The sequence below is a fragment of the Hemitrygon akajei genome, chromosome 7 (assembly GCF_048418815.1).
Source record: "Hemitrygon akajei chromosome 7, sHemAka1.3, whole genome shotgun sequence".
NCBI lineage: Eukaryota > Metazoa > Chordata > Chondrichthyes > Myliobatiformes > Dasyatidae > Hemitrygon > Hemitrygon akajei.
The window spans coordinates 46,792,253-46,810,125 of NC_133130.1; the positions used below are offsets into that span (position 1 = coordinate 46,792,253).

At 38.2% G+C, this 17,873-nt stretch overlaps 1 protein-coding gene across 2 annotated transcripts in view; it reads right to left on the reverse strand.

Annotated features, from left to right (window-relative positions):
• Nucleotides 1-17,873, reverse strand: part of kcnh1a (potassium voltage-gated channel, subfamily H (eag-related), member 1a) — a 263,321-nt gene that overhangs the window by 235,701 nt on the left and 9,747 nt on the right. For both annotated transcript variants that reach the window (XR_012099590.1, XM_073050741.1), the window contains exon 2: nt 151-274. Coding sequence is in view for 1 of the 2 variants with exons in the window: in XM_073050741.1 (XP_072906842.1) it covers nt 151-274 (124 nt within the window). In the remaining variant the exon portion in view is untranslated. The remainder of the gene's footprint in view (nt 1-150; nt 275-17,873) is intronic.

The window sequence follows — 17,873 nt, forward strand, 5'->3', positions numbered from 1 at the left end:
TTCAAACAAACAACTGTATGTAAATTGCAAGTGAATATTAATGTAAAATTTGTTCTAGAAAATAATTTGTTTTCATACAAATTAGTATGATGCAGTAGAGTACATGTTACTTTGAGAAAAAAAAGAAAATGCCATCACATCTTTAAATACCTGCAAGTGCTACTCTTCTGCATAACTTCTGCTCGATGATATCCAGATAGTTTGCAGAATCCATCATTACTGTACACAATAGGCCAGTCCACGATCTGGGCATTCCCAAGTACAAAATTTGTGTCTGTAGGAGAAGAAAATAGAGTTCTATAAAAAATGATTTATTTATAGAAAGTAGCTATCATTAATTCAATAAAATCCTAGCACTGTTCACTTTAAAGCAGATAATTTCTAATAAGTTACTAGAAGGATGGAATAATACTCTAATTTTCAAATGCAACAGAGAAATTTTTGTCACAAACAAGAGAAAATCTGCAGATGCTGAAAATCCAGGCAACACACACAAAATGCTGAAGGAACTCAGCAGGTCAGGCAGCATCTATGGAAAAGAGTACAGTTGACATTTCAGGCCGAGAAATTGTTGTGGTAGGATTGTTGCTTCATGAATATGAATAATCTGGACATTGTTATGGAGAAGGCCTATCAAAATCTGGCAAAAAAAAGTCATATGACAATGACTGTACGTACCTGTGCAGAATATTAACAGATCTAGGAGGCTGGATAGAAAAATGTAAACGTAAATTAGAAGGAGAGAAATATGAAGAAATGCTTTTCCAGAGGAGGAATAAAGGAAACAAATAAAGATCTTGGAGGAGCAGAGAGATTTAATATATTTTGACTTCACTTTGCAGGAGATGTGCAGAAGTAATTCATCCAGCTCACTTAATCCCTCAGGACCAGTAGAGGAAAGTAGGGTCAACACAGAGAAAAAATAATGGAGGGAAGGTGACGGGCAGGCACTCTCTAGTTCAGTAAAAGCAAATACAGAACTGGATTTGGAAAGGTAGTTCATGCCTGGTAAGCCTTAATGAACATTCAAATAAATGGCAGGTGAAATTAGTGATATTGTAGGGTAATGTAGTTGGTGGAAACGTATAGAATTCACCACCACTGACATTAGGTTGGGTTCACTTTAAGAGGCTAGTCTGTTGTGATGAGGTAATTACATAAAGGACTTTTACCATGCACTGTGTTCAGTTTTTGGTGTTTAATAAATGAATCGTTACTGTTTTTCAAACATAAATGACCTCGGCTGTTTTATTTGTGAAAACGTACAATATTAATTGTGTGGTCTTCAAATCCCCCATTAGTTAATGTCCCTAATGTCCCGTATGTCTCATTAAACAACATGGAGACAAAACTGAAAAAAGGGTAGTTAAAAGAAGACTGAAGGTGTTGTATTTGAATGCATACAGTATATAAATAATGTAGATGATCTTGTAATACAGTTAGAAATTGGCAGGTATGACATTGCACACATCACTGAGTTGTAGCTGACAGAACACTGGGGCAGCATTGTAGAGTTGCAGTTGATGTAACAGTATTACAGTGTCAAACACCAGGGCTCAATTCTGCCACTGTCTCTAGCTGAACACCTTATACCATCGGCCATTAGTTAGTTTGCCCTGCAGCATTTGCTCATTCAATTGTCATAATTGCAACTGCTAACAGTGAAGTGAGGAAAGCTGAACAAAGTAACCAACAAGGTATGCACCTCCTTAATCAAGTAAATATGGGATGCAAACAGCAGAAGTGCTGCGAAGATGGGTGAATTAAAGCAGGTGAAAATGTCAAATCAGGAAGAGAAAATATAAATAAAACGAAACTGAATTGAGAACGCAGAATTGGAAAAGAAACAAAAAAATTACCATTTCAAATAATACGTTTTTAAAAATCTACAAAGTACAATTTAAAAACTTAATCATCTAAATTACACAGATTATAGTTAAAATTCAGTGACAGATGAGTTGATTGGCAGATATCAACATGCAATCACACCACATAAAATGTACTCGAACCTGTAATAACCATCCTGAAGTCGAGTTATTTCATATCTAACCGTACAAATACAAACAATATTCAATGCATGTCAGTTGTGAAGCAAAGAGCCAAATGCAGTGGAGTGGGGAAACTCTGACAGTAACTTTTTAACAATGGCATTGAACAGATAACTAGTGATAACTACTTCACGGTTAATTGACTGCAGTGTTTGCACATATCATAGTAAAGCAGTACTTAGTATATTATGCTCAGGTCTTTACATCCTACTGTGAGTAATGTCAGCAGTATGTAGATGAAGGTGATATCAGGGGTTTATATCATGCTACTATACTCAACTTGATCTCAGGTTTATCAAAAACATATAGAAGTATGTTGAGGATGCACTTTTCTTTGTGATACCCGCTTAAAATGAGTGTTTTTGACTGATATAGAAGCTTCATGGAAGGAAAAAATAGTAAAGTTTAAATTGTATTAAAATGTGTATATTACCTACAGATTAATGTAAGCATTTAGGTATAAAAATACTGCATTTAATTCATTTATTACATCCCATTACTTCTGCTAAATTTGACAATTTATATAAAAGAAGATACATAATCAGAGTTTTATAAAATATGTTAAGGAGATGTTGACAGGAAATGAAAAAGTTGACTACATTTTACCCAAATCTTTTTATTCATCTCGAAAGACTATCAAGCCTCAGTTAACATATCATCTAAAAGTATTGAACTAACACCTTAAATTATGCTTTGGAGTTCTAAAAAGGGCCTAAAGCCATAAATTCCAGATGTAAAGATATCAGGGTTAATAAGAAAGCCAGACCCTATTTAACAATTTTAAAATTCCATGAGATTACATTCGAAATATGTTCTGCAATAATTCTTGTGAAAAAGAGTTTACCTGACTTATGAAAGCTTGCATACAAGTACATGCAAAAGGGAAATTAAATTATCTTGCCATGGTTTACAGTCATTAGTGATATGTCTAGATTTAATGCCCTTCTCCAGTCACCCTGGAGTGGTGAGTGTATTTTTCTATTGTGGCAACCTATTTGGTAAAATTTACACTTGTGTTTTTAAAGTCCAACAATGTTCCTTAGTTGGCAAGTTTACAGACATGGCAAGAATCCACTATGCTCTGATAAATATTACATCATAGTAACACTGAAAATTTCAACAGCTTCTGAGCAATTGAGCAGTAGTTATTATGACACCTATCAACATAACACCTACTGGGGAAAAAAAGGTTCCTTTAAAATTAATAGAATTGGTAGAGTAATTGCATGTGAATTTTAACCACTTCAAGTATTCCAAAATCAAATTTCTTATTGCTTATTTCTCTCTATAAATAAATATATTTATATATTTTAAAGTCATATTCATTATAAACAATGAATATTCAAGTTATAAACAATGTATAGGGTTTCCAGAAAAGGTAAATGATCTAAATCAAATGGCCTGTTTTAACGTGCAATTCCATCTGCATAGCCTTGCATCATCTAACACCCACCCTTTAGTCAGGGTTACAACAGCTTGCCTTAGTTTGCTGTGAGCTGTGGGAATGCTGTAGCACCCTCTACAGAGTCTGCAAGATCTGTGTGAACAGAGAAACTAACTGCATATCTAAATAAATCCAGTTGATGTGTTGTGAAGTGATCAGAAAGTAGACATTAGAATTGAAAGCCAAATCAAAATGAAAAATAAGGAGAAGGAAAAAACTGTATTAAAGGGAAGTGAAAAAAGACCATAAATTTTGTTTTCATCTTAAGAAATCACTGGGTCAGGAGTCAAAAAGGAAATAATCATTTACGGAATGGAATATAATCAAATCAGATCAACATGATTTAACAAAAGATAAAGCATCTGATGAATTTGTTAATTCAATGAGGATATAACTGGAAGAAGTCCATAAAGGAGAATCTTTAGATGCAGTGTATTTAGAGTTCAAGAAGGCATTTGACAAGATGCCACATAAGAGGTTGATATAAACATTAAGAACTCATGGTGTTTGAAGAAATATGTTAACATGGACTGAAAAATGGACCAATAAACAAGTAGCAGAGAGTTGGAATTAACTGATGTTTCAAATTGGATGTAACTCGTGGAGTACCCAGGGATCAATTCTTTAATTTTTATATTAAAAACCTGGAGGAGGAGACAGATTGGAGCAAAAAGTGGATTATAATCTAGACAAAGACTGTGAATAAGTAACATATAGAAGATTCTAGGCTTTTTTTTGTACATGAACAGTTAGCAGGCAGGTTCAACAGGTAGTTCAGTATATAAACAATATGTTAACATTTATTGAATAGTGGGTGGAGTTTAAAATTAGGAAGGTTTTTACAGTTACACTGGCTGCTGATGAGGCCATAAGCAGAAAACCACATCCAGTTTTGGTCCACTTATCTAAAAAGGTATCATCGGAGGCAGTCTAAAGGAGACCCACTAAACTAATTCCTGAGATGAGAGGATTATTCTATAAAGACTGTCAAAATATTTGGATCTATATATTTTGGAGTTTAAAATGTGAGAATAACCATATTGAGACATTGAGATATATAAAATCGTGAGGAGATTTGACAGGGTAAATGTTGAGACATTTTCATGAGTAGAAGAATCCCAAAAGAGAGGACACAAGCACATGATAAGCGATGGATATTTAAAAAGGTGTACAAATACTTCTTTTCACAGAGGATAGTGAATCCCTCCCAAAGAGGGTTGCAGAAGATAGACAATGACAATTAGAAGTAGTTATATGGGTACACAAAGGAGTTGAGGCCAGTGTAGATCAGCCAAGATCATATTGAATGGTGGGCAGGCATGGTGGGCCTGTTGGCCTATTCCTACTCTTATTTTCTTGAGTGATCTTGGGCTTAATTAAAACCCCAAGGAATGAGACTTTTAATTCTTAATTTTTCAGTCCAAGAGTATCTGACATATAATACTCAATACACTAATTATAGTTAACATATAATAAAAAGTTTCTTAGCCTGAACTGAGCAAGAGAAACTTTCTGTGCTATCATTAGTTCATTTTTACCGCGCAAGGTACTTCATGGTACAACAGTGAGCCCATTGGGAACATGCCATTTCATCAAAGCTATCTGCTCTCATCTTCAGTTGCAGTGCAATTTCAACATAATTAAACCATTTGACTGTTGAAGGTAAACATTACAACCACATAACCCAAAGGAATTCTCAATTACATATTTCCCTCCCTCTTTCAGAGATGTTAACACATAATCACAGGCAGCAGAAACCAGCTTGAGGGTAATGGCCTGTCTCCAACTTATAACACTTAACCGGGTATGGCCAATGCCAAAACTGTAGCTATCGGCAGGGCTGAAGCTATTGTAGCTGAAGATATTCACATGCTGGTTCTTTCCTCCCATTTCTCCGTCATCTCAAATATTTCCATGACTAAGCTGCTGCTAATTATCTGTGCATTAATTTCTTTCCTACTCTTCTCTGTTGCTCTCTCCTTTCCCCTGGTTATAAATGTATACTTTATTATTTAGTTACAAAGGATCTGTAACTAAACCAGACAGTTGAAGAACATCATGCTATCAATATCATGATTAATAGCCACTTCACATTTGGCAGCAACTGATCTGTACACGAGCTTTAAAGTCAGCAAAAAAATGGATTTCAGCACCTGTTAGACAACTTCATGTATGCAAAAAAACACTCAAGATGGTGTAACATTCAAAAGCAAATGCACAATTTGTTGATAACCGATCTCTTCAAATATAACAATGACAGAGAGAGAATAGGTTGGAGAGAAAGAGAAAAGGGCATTTGGATGTAAGATGATATAAAGAGTGTGTAGGTTAGAGCATGGAAGATGATATAAAGAGTGTGTAGGTTAGAGCATGGGAGATGATATAAAGAGTGTGTAGGTTAGAGCATGGGAGATGATATAAAGAGTGTGTAGGTTAGAGCATGGGAGATGATATAAAGAGTGTGTAGGTTAGAGCATGGGAGATGATATAAAGAGTGTGTAGGTTAGAGCATGGGAGATGATATAAAGAGTGTGTAGGTTAGAGCATGGGAGATGATATAAAGAGTGTGTAGGTTACAGCATGGGATATGATATAAAGAGTGTGTAGGTTAGAGCATGGGAGATGATATAAAGAGGGTGTAGGTTAGAGCATGGAAGGCCATATGGAAGTAGGAGAGCAGAGCATGTCCAGGAACCTTTGATTAAGTTGGCTGTTTTACTGAGGCAGTGAAAAGTGTAGCAAGTCCATGGATGATAGGCTGGTCCCCATGATGTGTTGAGCTGTGTCCTCAGTGCAGTTTCTTGCAGTCATGGGCAGAGCTGTTGTCATACTGAGACATGATGCATCCAGATAGAATGTTTTCTATGGATCACCAATCAAAATTGGTAAGGGTCAGTGGGTCTCCTTCCTCTACTCTGACTCATCATTATTTGTGATTCTGCCCGCTACAGTGATGTCACCTACAAAATTGTGGATGGAGTTAGAGCAGATTTCAGCTAGGCAGCCATGAGTGTATAGCAAGTAGAGTAGGGGGCTATGGACTCAGCCTTGTGGGTCAGCAGTGATGTGAATGATCATGGCAGAGGTTACTGATTGCAGTCTACCGATCAGGAAATCAAGGATTCAACTGCAAAGAGAGATATTGAGTCCCAGGTCTAGGAGTCTGCAGATGAGTTTGATTGAACTTAAAGTATGAAGGCAGACCTGTGGCCAATAAACAATTGAATCTATCAACCCATGTTTGTCTAGGGGAAACCGCCGTCTGCCCACCAAACTGTGTCTCACGTTTGCGTAGATGCTGTGTAATGCACCCCAGTACAACCCACAATGTAAAATATCAGGCAGTACACAATGTACATTTAACCTTTCACACTTTATGAATTTTACTGTGACTATGGGGTTAGTAGAGAAACAAAAATATAAAATTTTTTAAAAGCGCCAAGAATAAGGATTACACAGTTCGTGCACAAGGTTGGAGCTCACGCAATATCCTCCATCCACCATTCGATTTCCTCCTAACTCCACCCCCTTGGACTGGGACCAACCACAGTGGTCTACCAGAGCGCTTCCAGCACGTCCTTCCTCTTCGCCTCTCCTCGCCGATCTCCCCTGCACTCACCCAGGTTCCCACACATACAGATAGAATAACATGACTTCCATTGGTTAGTTCCCCGTTATCTATAATTATAACCCAAATATTTCAGCTACAAAGAACATTCCCTCATCAGTTTACACTACAGAGAGGCCATTTTATTATTAGCAGTTAACAGTTAACATTACAGTTAATATTACTGAGAACCCTACACAATAGTCTTACATAAGCTGCTTTACTATCTAGATGCTCCAGAGACGAGTGCAGGGACCTATTTCAGAAGCATACAAATAGCAGTGGGCCAAGGTTGTCTGGGAGGATGAAGTCAATGTATTTCTCTTTAAGCATTTTATGACTGAGGATGTCAAAGCCACTGGGCACTCATCATTAAGGCTGTTAACCCTATTCTTCTTAAAGCAGGTGAAAACTCCAGACTGAAGTAGGAAGAGATTAAAAATGTCTTCAAATACCCCCACCAGCTGATCTTAAATATCAAAGTGTGTATGCATACTTCAAAGAAAATATGTTCATGCAACCAGACACCAGGAAAAAGTGTCGGAAGCACATTAAAGATTTCCTTTCTAGACATTATGCAGAAGTCCTGAAACACCCAGTGCAACAGATATAATGAAAAATTACTGAAACTTTCATCTCCAGAGGGATCAATCCAGGAATTGAGTGCATGAAGTAATTATGTTCTATCATAATAGAATTGAGGGTGAATAAGTGTTTTTACTTCTCTAAAATTCTTCTTGCTTTCCCCACATAACTCTCAAAAATCATCTTTCATAAGAACATAAGAAATAGGAACAGGAATAGACCGTCTGGCCTGTTGAGCCTGCTCCGCCATCCAATAAGATCATGGCTGATCTGGCCATGGACTCATCTCCACCTACCTGCCTTTTCCCCATAGCCCTTAATTCCCCTACTATGCAAAAATCTATCCAACCTTAAATATATTAAATATATTTACTTTATAGTCTTAAATATGTTTACTGAGGTAGCCTCCACTACTTCATTGGACAGATTCACCACCCTCTGGAAAAAACAGTTCCTCCTCATCTCCACCCTAAATCTACTCCCCTGAATCTTGAGGCTATGCTCTCACATACATGTGTAAACAACTTTCCTGTCTCTATCTTATCTATTTCTTTCATAATTTTATATGTCTCTATAAGATCTCCTCTCATTCTTCTGAATTCCAGCAAGTACAGTCCCAGGCAACTCAATCTCTCCTCGTAGACTAACCCCCTCCTCTCTGGAATCAACATGGTGAACTTTCTCTGCAACACCTCCAAAGCCAGTATATCCTTCCTCAAGAATGGAGACCAGAACTGCACACGGTACTCCAGGTGTGGCCTCACCAGTACGCTGTACAGTTGCAGCATAATCTCCCTGCTCTTAAATTCAATCCCTCTAGCAATGAAGGCCAACATTCCATTTGCCTTCTTGATAGCCTGCTGCATCTGCAAACTAACCTTGTGCGACTGATGCACAAGCACTCCCAAGTCCCTCTGCACAGCAGGATGCTGCAATTTTTTACCATTAAAATGATAATCTGCTCTTTCATTTTTCATTCCAAATTGGAAAACCTTGCATTTACCAACACTGTACTCCATCTGCCAGACGCTTGCCCACTTACTTAACCTATGTACATCTCTCTACAGACTGTCCGTATCTTCTGTACAATTTGCTTTTCCACTCAATTTAGTGCATCAGCAAACTTAGATACACTACATACTCTGCCCCCTCTTCCAGATCATTTACGTATATCATGAACAGTTGAGGACCCAGCACCAACCCCTGCAGTACGCCACTCACCACTGACTGCCAACCAGAGTAAATCCCATGTATCCCAACTCTCTGCTTTCTATTAGTTAACTAATGCTCTATCCATGCTAACACATCACCCCCAAGACTATGCATTGTTATCTTATGGATAAATCTTTATGCAGCACTTTATCAAATGCCTTCTGGAAATCCAAGTAAATAACATCCATCTGTTGCCCTCTATCCTTTGCACTCATTACATCCTCAAAGAACTCCAGTATGTTTGTCAAACAGGATCTGCCTTTGCTGGATCCCTGGGGTGTCAACCTGATGCATCCAGTTCTTTCCAGGCGCTTCACTATTTCTTCTTTAATGATTTCCAAAAGACTTTACCGCCTTTACTGAAACCACTGTGCCAGAATTGCAGAGAAATTAATAAATATTTTGAGTAAAGTCCTACAAGTGACAAAGAAATTTACCATAACATTGTGCTTGGAAATTGAATCGTCATCTGTATCACACTTGATATATTCATCCACTGTATAGCTGATTTTTCATAGACTACATTGTCAAAATGTCAGGAGAATATTTTCAATTTCTTTAATGAAGAATGGAAGAACTAAAGAAACTGCAGTTGTTCATGTTAAGAAACTTAGCAGTTTGCAGGTGAGAAAAGGCCACAAAAGAAATCGTGTTTCATCAACTGCTCAGTGGCCTCCCTTGTTCCATTTCGTTGTGCTTTCGCTGCAGATGCAGTCCTCCATCGTCAGTGCTTTGTTCTATAGTAATCTCCAAGGGTCCTTGGCTGTGACAGTATATAACTGCCACTACACGGTGGGATTGATGAGGGGTGTCCACAACTAGGAATGGGGAGATGAGGAGGATGTAATAAGGGTAGGTCGGTTGGAAGAAGGGGGGGAGAAATTGTTGAGTTTGTAATAAAATGAAGGCACTGTTGCAGTTCCTAGCACATATGGCACAAGCACATATTCTCCATCTGCACTGATCACTCACTAATTGAACATTAATGATGGAGTCGCAACCCTTTCTGTTTGCAAATGATTTTGACTCACCTTCAACATTAGAGAAATAAATCAGTAGGCAAGTTTACAAAGTAACTAGCAAGCACAGAATAACAACTGTATATTTCAACTTCGTAAATTAAGTGACAGGAAAAAACAGCATAATGAGAAAAAATTGTCCCTTTTCCAAGCATATCTAATAGACACTAACTGATAAGGTGATTTGGAACCCACAAAAGCGATCTTCACAAAACAGAATCGTGAATTGATCAGAAAAGACAGGAAATTTAAGAATAATACAGTAGGAGAGCATTCTACTGATTTTAAGGATTAAAATCAGCTATGAAATCTGTAGGTTAAAAGACGAAGGAACATGTACCAATCCTCATAGAGAGATCAGAAGTGCAGAAAGTGAGCAGCTTCAAGTTCCTGGGTGTCAAGATCCCTGAGGATCTAACCTGGTCCCAGCATATTCATGTAGTCATAAAGAAGGCAGAGTTTGAGGCGATTTGGCATGTCAACAAATACCTGTACACTCAAAAACTTCTATAGTTGCACCGTGGAGAGCACTCTGACAGGCTGCATCACTGTCTGGTGTGGAGGGGCTACTGCACAGGACCGAAAGAAGCTGCAGAAGGTTCTAAGTCTAGTCAGCACCATCTTGGGTACCAGAGGACATCTTTAGGAAGCGATGTCTCAGAAAGGCAGCGTCCTTTATTAAAGGCCTCCAGCACCCAGGGCATGCACTTTTCTCACTGTTACCATCATGTAGGAGATACAGAAGCCTGCAGGCACACACTCAGCAATTCAGGAACAGTTTCTTCCCCTCTGCCATCCAATTCGTAAATGGACTTTGAAGCTTTGGACACTACCTCACTTTTTTTAAATATACAGCATTTCTGTTTTTGCACATTTTTAAATAATCTATTCAATATACGTAATTGATTTACTTGTTTATTTTTTCTCTCTCTCTGCTAGATTATGTATTGCATTGAACAGCTGCTGCTAAGTTAACTAATTTCACGTAACATGTCGGTGATAATAAACCTGATTCTGATTCTAATTCTGAGATATTGATTCCAGAAAAAAGAACAAATAATGAGGTGCTGACAGTGAAACCAAAAAAGGCAAAATGGGAGAATGCTTTGAAAAGTAAAAGCACAAACTGGCAAATGGATGAAAAGGTAATCATGAGTTCAATTAAAAGTTAGCAATAAACAATCTAATTAGAAGGCACCATAGGGGAATAAATAATGAAAGATAAAACTGAATCTAAATAAAACAGCATGCAAAAAGCATTTAAACTGAGGAGGACAAAATCGAACACAAAAGAAGAATCTATAAATAAAGTCAGGAAGACAAAGAGGTAGTACAAAACTAAATTGCAAAGATATATAAAAAAGAATGAAGCATGCAATGCACAGATGCATAACAACTAAAGTGAGAATGAGGCGCCAAGAATTTTTATGGGTTGACAGCATACCACTTTGCCTCAGTTTTTACTGAACAAGCTAGTAAAAAGGGACTGCGGGTCTGACAACCAATGCAATTGAACAGAGAAAATAATTGACAGAATAGCAAAAACTATATAAGGATAAAAGGGAAAAACTTTAGAGCCAGGTTCATTCTCTAGAAAAGTAGGAAGGAAATAACAAAGGTGCTCTATTAATTTAAAGATCAGTAGCACAGAGGAAACTACCGGAGTATTGGCAGACAGCTAATGTTATTACAAAGTGAACAAAAATTGGTAGAACAAACCCTGGAAACCACAGAGCATTTAGCTCAACATGAGTCAGAAAATATTAACAGCTCAGCTTAGTTCCAAAAACCTACTCATGCTTAACCAACTGATGGCATTCTTTGAGGAAGAGGGAAGAGTAGGCATGGATAATGCAGTCATGGGTAATAGATTTCTAAAAGGGCTTTGATGTGGTACCCCCATTGTGAGTTCATGATTAGGGCTGAGGATTAGACAGTTGGAGAAAAAGTGCTGAAGGGGCAATAAATAGGTTGAAAAAAGTACCAATCTCTGGTACTAAAAACTGAGGGAAGATGGAATGTGATACTCCACAATGATCACTGTCATACATTATTAGCACTGATGCTTAAGCATTTGAAATGGGTGTGTCCCATATCCTGATTTTGCCAAAAGGAATAACAATACATACCAGAACTCATCATTAATAAGGGAAAAATATCACATAACTCCATTATTTCCATTGCACAGGAAAATGTAAAACTTGGGAAGTTGGTGTGCATAAGCAACAAAAAAAGCAGATACTGAAATTTGGAAATAAAAAAGGAAATATTGAAGATATTCAGCAGGCCAGATTGTGACAGAATCAGAATTAATACTTCAAGCTAAATGACCTTTCATTAAAACAGGAAAAGTGAGATAACCAACATGTTTTAAATTGCAAAGAGGTGAAGAGAATAAAGGGGATGTTAGTGATGGACAGTAGACAGAGATTGTCTAAGTAACACATATATGGTTGATACAGTGTAAGAAAAGGTGCGGAGTGCTTGTTAATCACAGTTACTTTGTCTGGAAGAGTGTAAAAAGAGGAAGATGAATGAGTCTGGTAAGCAGAAAAAAAGCATTGCTGAAACTGTGAGATAACACAGTTGCTGCTGAACCTAAAACAAAAGAAAATGCTGGATCCACTAAGATAAGACATCATCGATGACAACAGATGGGAATTCACTAATAAGAAAAAGAAAAGTCATTTTAGAAGCACGGTGTGAAAAGTTTTGAAATTAGAATAGATATGATGGAGCCAGAGAAATTAGCAAGAATGGAATTGAATCCTTGTAACAGGCAGAATGGAAGCAGGTGTATCAAGAGAGAAGTGGGAATCTGTGTGCTTCTAATGAATATTGGCCAACGTCCAAGCTCTATTGTTCCTTCCAAAGACACATAAATTCAGTACTGCCCAAGAGATTCAGCATTCAAAATCATTCTGTGGCAATTATCTAATAGCATCAAGGATGCCTTCAAAAGGCGATGTCTAAAAAAGGTGGTATCCATTATTAATTACCCCCATCACCCAAGATGTGCCCTCTTCGCATTGCTGCTATCAAGGAGGTGGTACAGGAGTCTGAAGACACATACTCCACATTTCAGGAACAATTTCCTCCCTTCTGCCATCAGGTTTCTGAATGGACATTGAATCCATGACCACTACCTCACTATATTGGTGCAATAATAACAAGGTTGTCATGAGGGGAAATTTTATTTCCCCAATATTGATTGGCATTTCCCTAGAGCAAGGGGTTTAAATGGAGTGGAGTTTGTTAGGCATGTTCAGTAAGGTTTTCTGACACAATATGTAGATAAGCCTACAAGAGGAGAGGATCTGGTATTGGGAAATAAACCTGATCAGGTGTCAGGTCTCTCAGTGGGAGAACATTTCAAAGATAGTGATAACAATTCCATCTCCTTTACCAGAGGACTGGAGAGGGATAGGAGCAGACAAGTCAGGAAAATGTTTAATTGGAGTTATGGGATATATAAAGCTATCAGGCAGGAACTTGGAAGTATAAATTGGGAGCAAATGTTCTCAGGGAAATGTACGGCAAAAATGCTGCAAATGTTCAGGCGATATTTGCATGATGTTCTGCATAGGTATGTTCCTATGAGACAGGGGAAGGATGATAGGCTACAGGAACCATGGTGTACAAAGGCTGTAGAAAATCTAGTCAAGAAGAAAAGAAAAACTTATGGAAGGGTCAAAAAACTAGGTAATGATAGAGATCTAGAAAATTATATAGAAAATGAGATTAGGAGAGCCAGAAGGGGCTATGAGAAAGTCTTGGTGAGCAGGATTAAGGAAAACCCTAAGTAATTCTACAAGTACGTGAAGAACAAGAGAATAAGACATAAGAGAATAGGATCAATCAAGTGTAACAGTGGCAAAGTGTGTATGGAACCAGGGGAGGTAGCAGAGGTACTTAATGAATACTTCAGTATTCACCACGGAAAAGGACCTTCAAGTTATTCAAGAAAGGGAGTAGGGATAACCTAGGAAATTATGGACCAGTGAGTCTTAGTCAGAGGTTGGTAAGTGGATGGAGAGGATCCTGAGAGACAGGATTTATGAACATTTGGAGAGGTATAACTTGATTAGGAATAGTCAGCATGGCTTTTTCAAAAAGGTGCCTTTGTCTTAAGTGCCTTATGAGCCTGATGGAATTTTTTGAGGATGTGACTAAACAGATTGATGAAGGTCGAACAGTAGATGTAGTGTATATGGATTTCAGCAAGACATTTGATAAGGTACACCGTGTAAAGCGTATTGAGAAAGTAAGGAGGCATGGGATCCAAGGGGACCTTGCTTTGAAGATCCAGAATTGGCTTGCCCACAATAGGCAAAGAGTGATGTAGACGGGTCATATTCTGCAAGGAGGTCAGTCACCAGTGGTGTTCCTCAGGGATCTGTTCTGGGACCCCTTCTCTTGATTTTTATAATGACCTGTATGAGGAAGTGGAGGGATGGGTTAGTAAATTTGCTGATGACACAAAGGTTGGGGTGTTGTGGACAGTGTGGAAGGGTGCCAGAAGTTACAGCATGACATTGATTGGAGGCAAAACTGGGCTGAGAAGTGGCAGATGGAGTTCAACCCAAATAATTGTGAGGTGGTTCATTTTGGTAAGTCAAATATGATGGCAGAGTATAGTATCAATATTAAGACTCTTGGCAGTGTGGAGGATCAGAGGGATATTGGAATCCGAGTCCATAGGACGCTCAAAGCTGCTTGACAGGTTGACTGCATGGTTGGGAAGGCATATGGGGTATTGACCTTCATCAATCGTGGGATTGAGTTCAAGAGGTGAGAGGTAATGTTGCAGCTATATAGGACCCTGGTCAGACCCCACTTGGAGAACTGTGCTCAGTTCTGGTCATCTCACTATGGGAAGGATGTGGAAACTATAGAAAGGGTGCAGAGGAGATTTACAAGGATGTTGCCTGGATTGGGGAGCATGCCTTATGAGAATAGGTTGAGTGAACTCGGCCTTTTTACCTTGGAGCAACAGAGGATGAGAGGGGACCTGATAGAGGTGTATAAGATGATGAGAGGCATTGATCATGTGGATAGTCAGAGGCTTTTTCCCAAGGCTGAAATGGCTAGCACCAGAGGACACAGTTTTAAGGTACTTGGGAGTAGGTACAGAGGAGATGTCAGAGGTAAGTTTTTTATACAGAGAATGGTGAGTGCATAGAATGGGCTGCCGGTGATGGTAGTGGAGGTGGATAAAATAGGGTCTTTTAAGAGACTCTATTTAGGTTCATGGAGTTTAGAAAAATAGGGGGCTATGGGTAACGCTAGGTAATTTCTAAAGTAAGTGCATGCTTGGCACAGCATTGTGGGCTGAAGGGCCTATATGTGCTGTAGGTTTTCTATGTTTCTCCTATGTTTATATTTTCCTCTCTTTTTCCACGGTGTACTGGCCTATGAATGCTACTACACCAGATGGTATTGCTAGATAGTTTTACCTGTATTACATCATCAAATATCTTGATCATGATCTCACAACTACAAACTTCAGTAACACCTGATAATTGAATTTATACTTTTCTCTTTGCACACTTGGGAAATGCAATAAACATAGTTTGGGACAGTTTTGTGCTTTAGGGGGCCTAGCGCTCCATCTGTAGACTCTTCTTAGCTTTTATCTCCATCCAAATTGACTCCACTATCTGTTCTTCTGTATCAAGGTTATCTCACCACTGCCCATCTTTTACTGTCACAGCTAACACTCCTTTACTTTCTAATATCAGCTTTAGATACCAGTCATTTTTCAGGAATACTTATCATACCAACTCTCTTGTCATGAAAATAAAGACTCCCAGACTTGATTCATTGTTAAAAGACTTTATGAATATGCTTCTCCTCTGCCTTCCTCTCTCTCCTTCACTCTGAATCCTATTCTACCTTCCTTTACCCACTTAACCCAATCTTTATCTTACCATCTATATGATTTGGATAATGAATTAAATATCTTGGCTAACACCTCTTTCCTGGTCTCATTAAGGGTATTTCAATTTGATCCGTAAAGGAGATATTCTTTTATTTAACGACAAAAGAGACGACAGATGCTGGAATCAGCAACAAAACAAACACGGAATGCTGAAGCAACTCAGCAGGTCAAGAGGCAATATCTGTAAATCAATGTTCGAGTCAAGACCCTGCAGCAGCCCAGATGCACAGTCACAATCTGAAATACTGTCTTATACCTTTTTCTTTCACAGATGCTTTTGACCTGCTGGGTTCTTCCAGAATTCTGGGGTTGGGGGCATTGTTTGCTCCATTAACATAGCACACTGATTCCCTTGCTAGGCTTACTGATTGATTCCTGTAGGTTGTGATGCAAAAGGCCCACAGAAAGCCTATTGCTGAGTGCAAGAGTAACAAACAACTGGCCCCATTCATTTGCCACTTACTACAAAAACTAGTCCATTATCAAATATGCATATGATATCACACTGAGGATTACTGCTAACTGAAAGGAAGAATGGAATATATTAAGACTTGGGAAATTGTGAAAAGGTTATTTAAATGCTAAATGAATTTTAACACAAGTAACATAAGGGAATACACGTTAAGAGAAATTACAGTCAGAAAAAATGCACATTACATAATGAGGAACTAAACATAGAGAAGTACATTAATCCCAGGATGCAGATGAAAAGTTTTTTAAATCAATATTCCATTGTAGCAATACACTCAAAAATATTAACAAAGAATTACATTCCTTCTAAAGGGCTATGGAATTCAAAAATAATGATTAAACCTTTCCAGGGCACGAATCTGGCTTCACCTTCAATACTGTGCAGAGCTTTGGGCTCCCTTTCATTAAGAAGATTTCAAACTGGTCAAGGAAGTGCAAAAACGTATTACAGAGAGATTACCAGTGGAGGGAGGAATTCAGCTATCAGAGAGATTAAATAGGTTTGCACTTTTGGGGGTCTGAAAAGCTATAAATTGGTTGGTCATGGTAGATATGAAGACAATAGTCTAGAAAGTGAACCATGCCTGAAAACGTGAGTTCAAACAGTATTGCACAAAGCTCATGACAGCTTCAAGTGAAACTGTTCTCACAGCAACTTATGCAAGGCTCAAGGCCCAAATCTGAATAGTTTGTTTAATTATGCACAAAGGGTTTCTTCAGAGAACGACCGAGGAGGGAGGAGACAGCTGTAAGTACATAGGGAGGACTGGGGAAGTGGAATGATCAGAGATGATTAATAAACTTGAGTGGCTGGGCAAGAGGACTGCACAGAGAACAGGGATTAACAGGAGACCTGGGGAGAAAATCAGAGTAAATGGAGAAAAATTGATGGTCACTGAAGACAGCAGAGAGTGGTAGGGAAATGATTACTCGGAAAATCAAAGCCAGCAGAATAGGGTTGTGCTAACAAGCAGGCTTATGTTTCCTCTATTCAAAGTTTCATGCGGTCTCAACTCTCCCACTCAGATTTGCTTCAGCGTGTGAGGCCCTTGCTGCACATATTGACCTTAATGTATGTTGCATGCTTTACGACTTTACTCCTTATTGCCAACAGCATCTTTATGCATATACATCTTCTCCACAGAGGGCTCAAAAAAACATCCAGAAATGCACCACCAATACATGAAGGTTTCAATAAGTGTTTGTTCTGCAGTGTACAAAAATATTGCATTACATGTTAGAATTTCTGGGCCATTATTTCCACTTGAAAGGAGATATAAAAATTTGGATCCTTAAATAAAAGACAGGCAATAATTAATCTAATGAGCAAATAAGGAGAAATTTCTTTTTTCAGAGAATGATTATAACATGTAACTATCACAGGAAGTGGTTTCCGAAAATAGCTTTGATTCATTCAAAAAGAAACAAGACAAAATAAATAGCAGTAAAAAGATATTCTACAAATCTGATCAGAAATGGAGAGAATCAAAGGAAACATGTGTCATTTAAACATTGGTATAGTTACCGAGCTGTTGGTTTGGAGTAT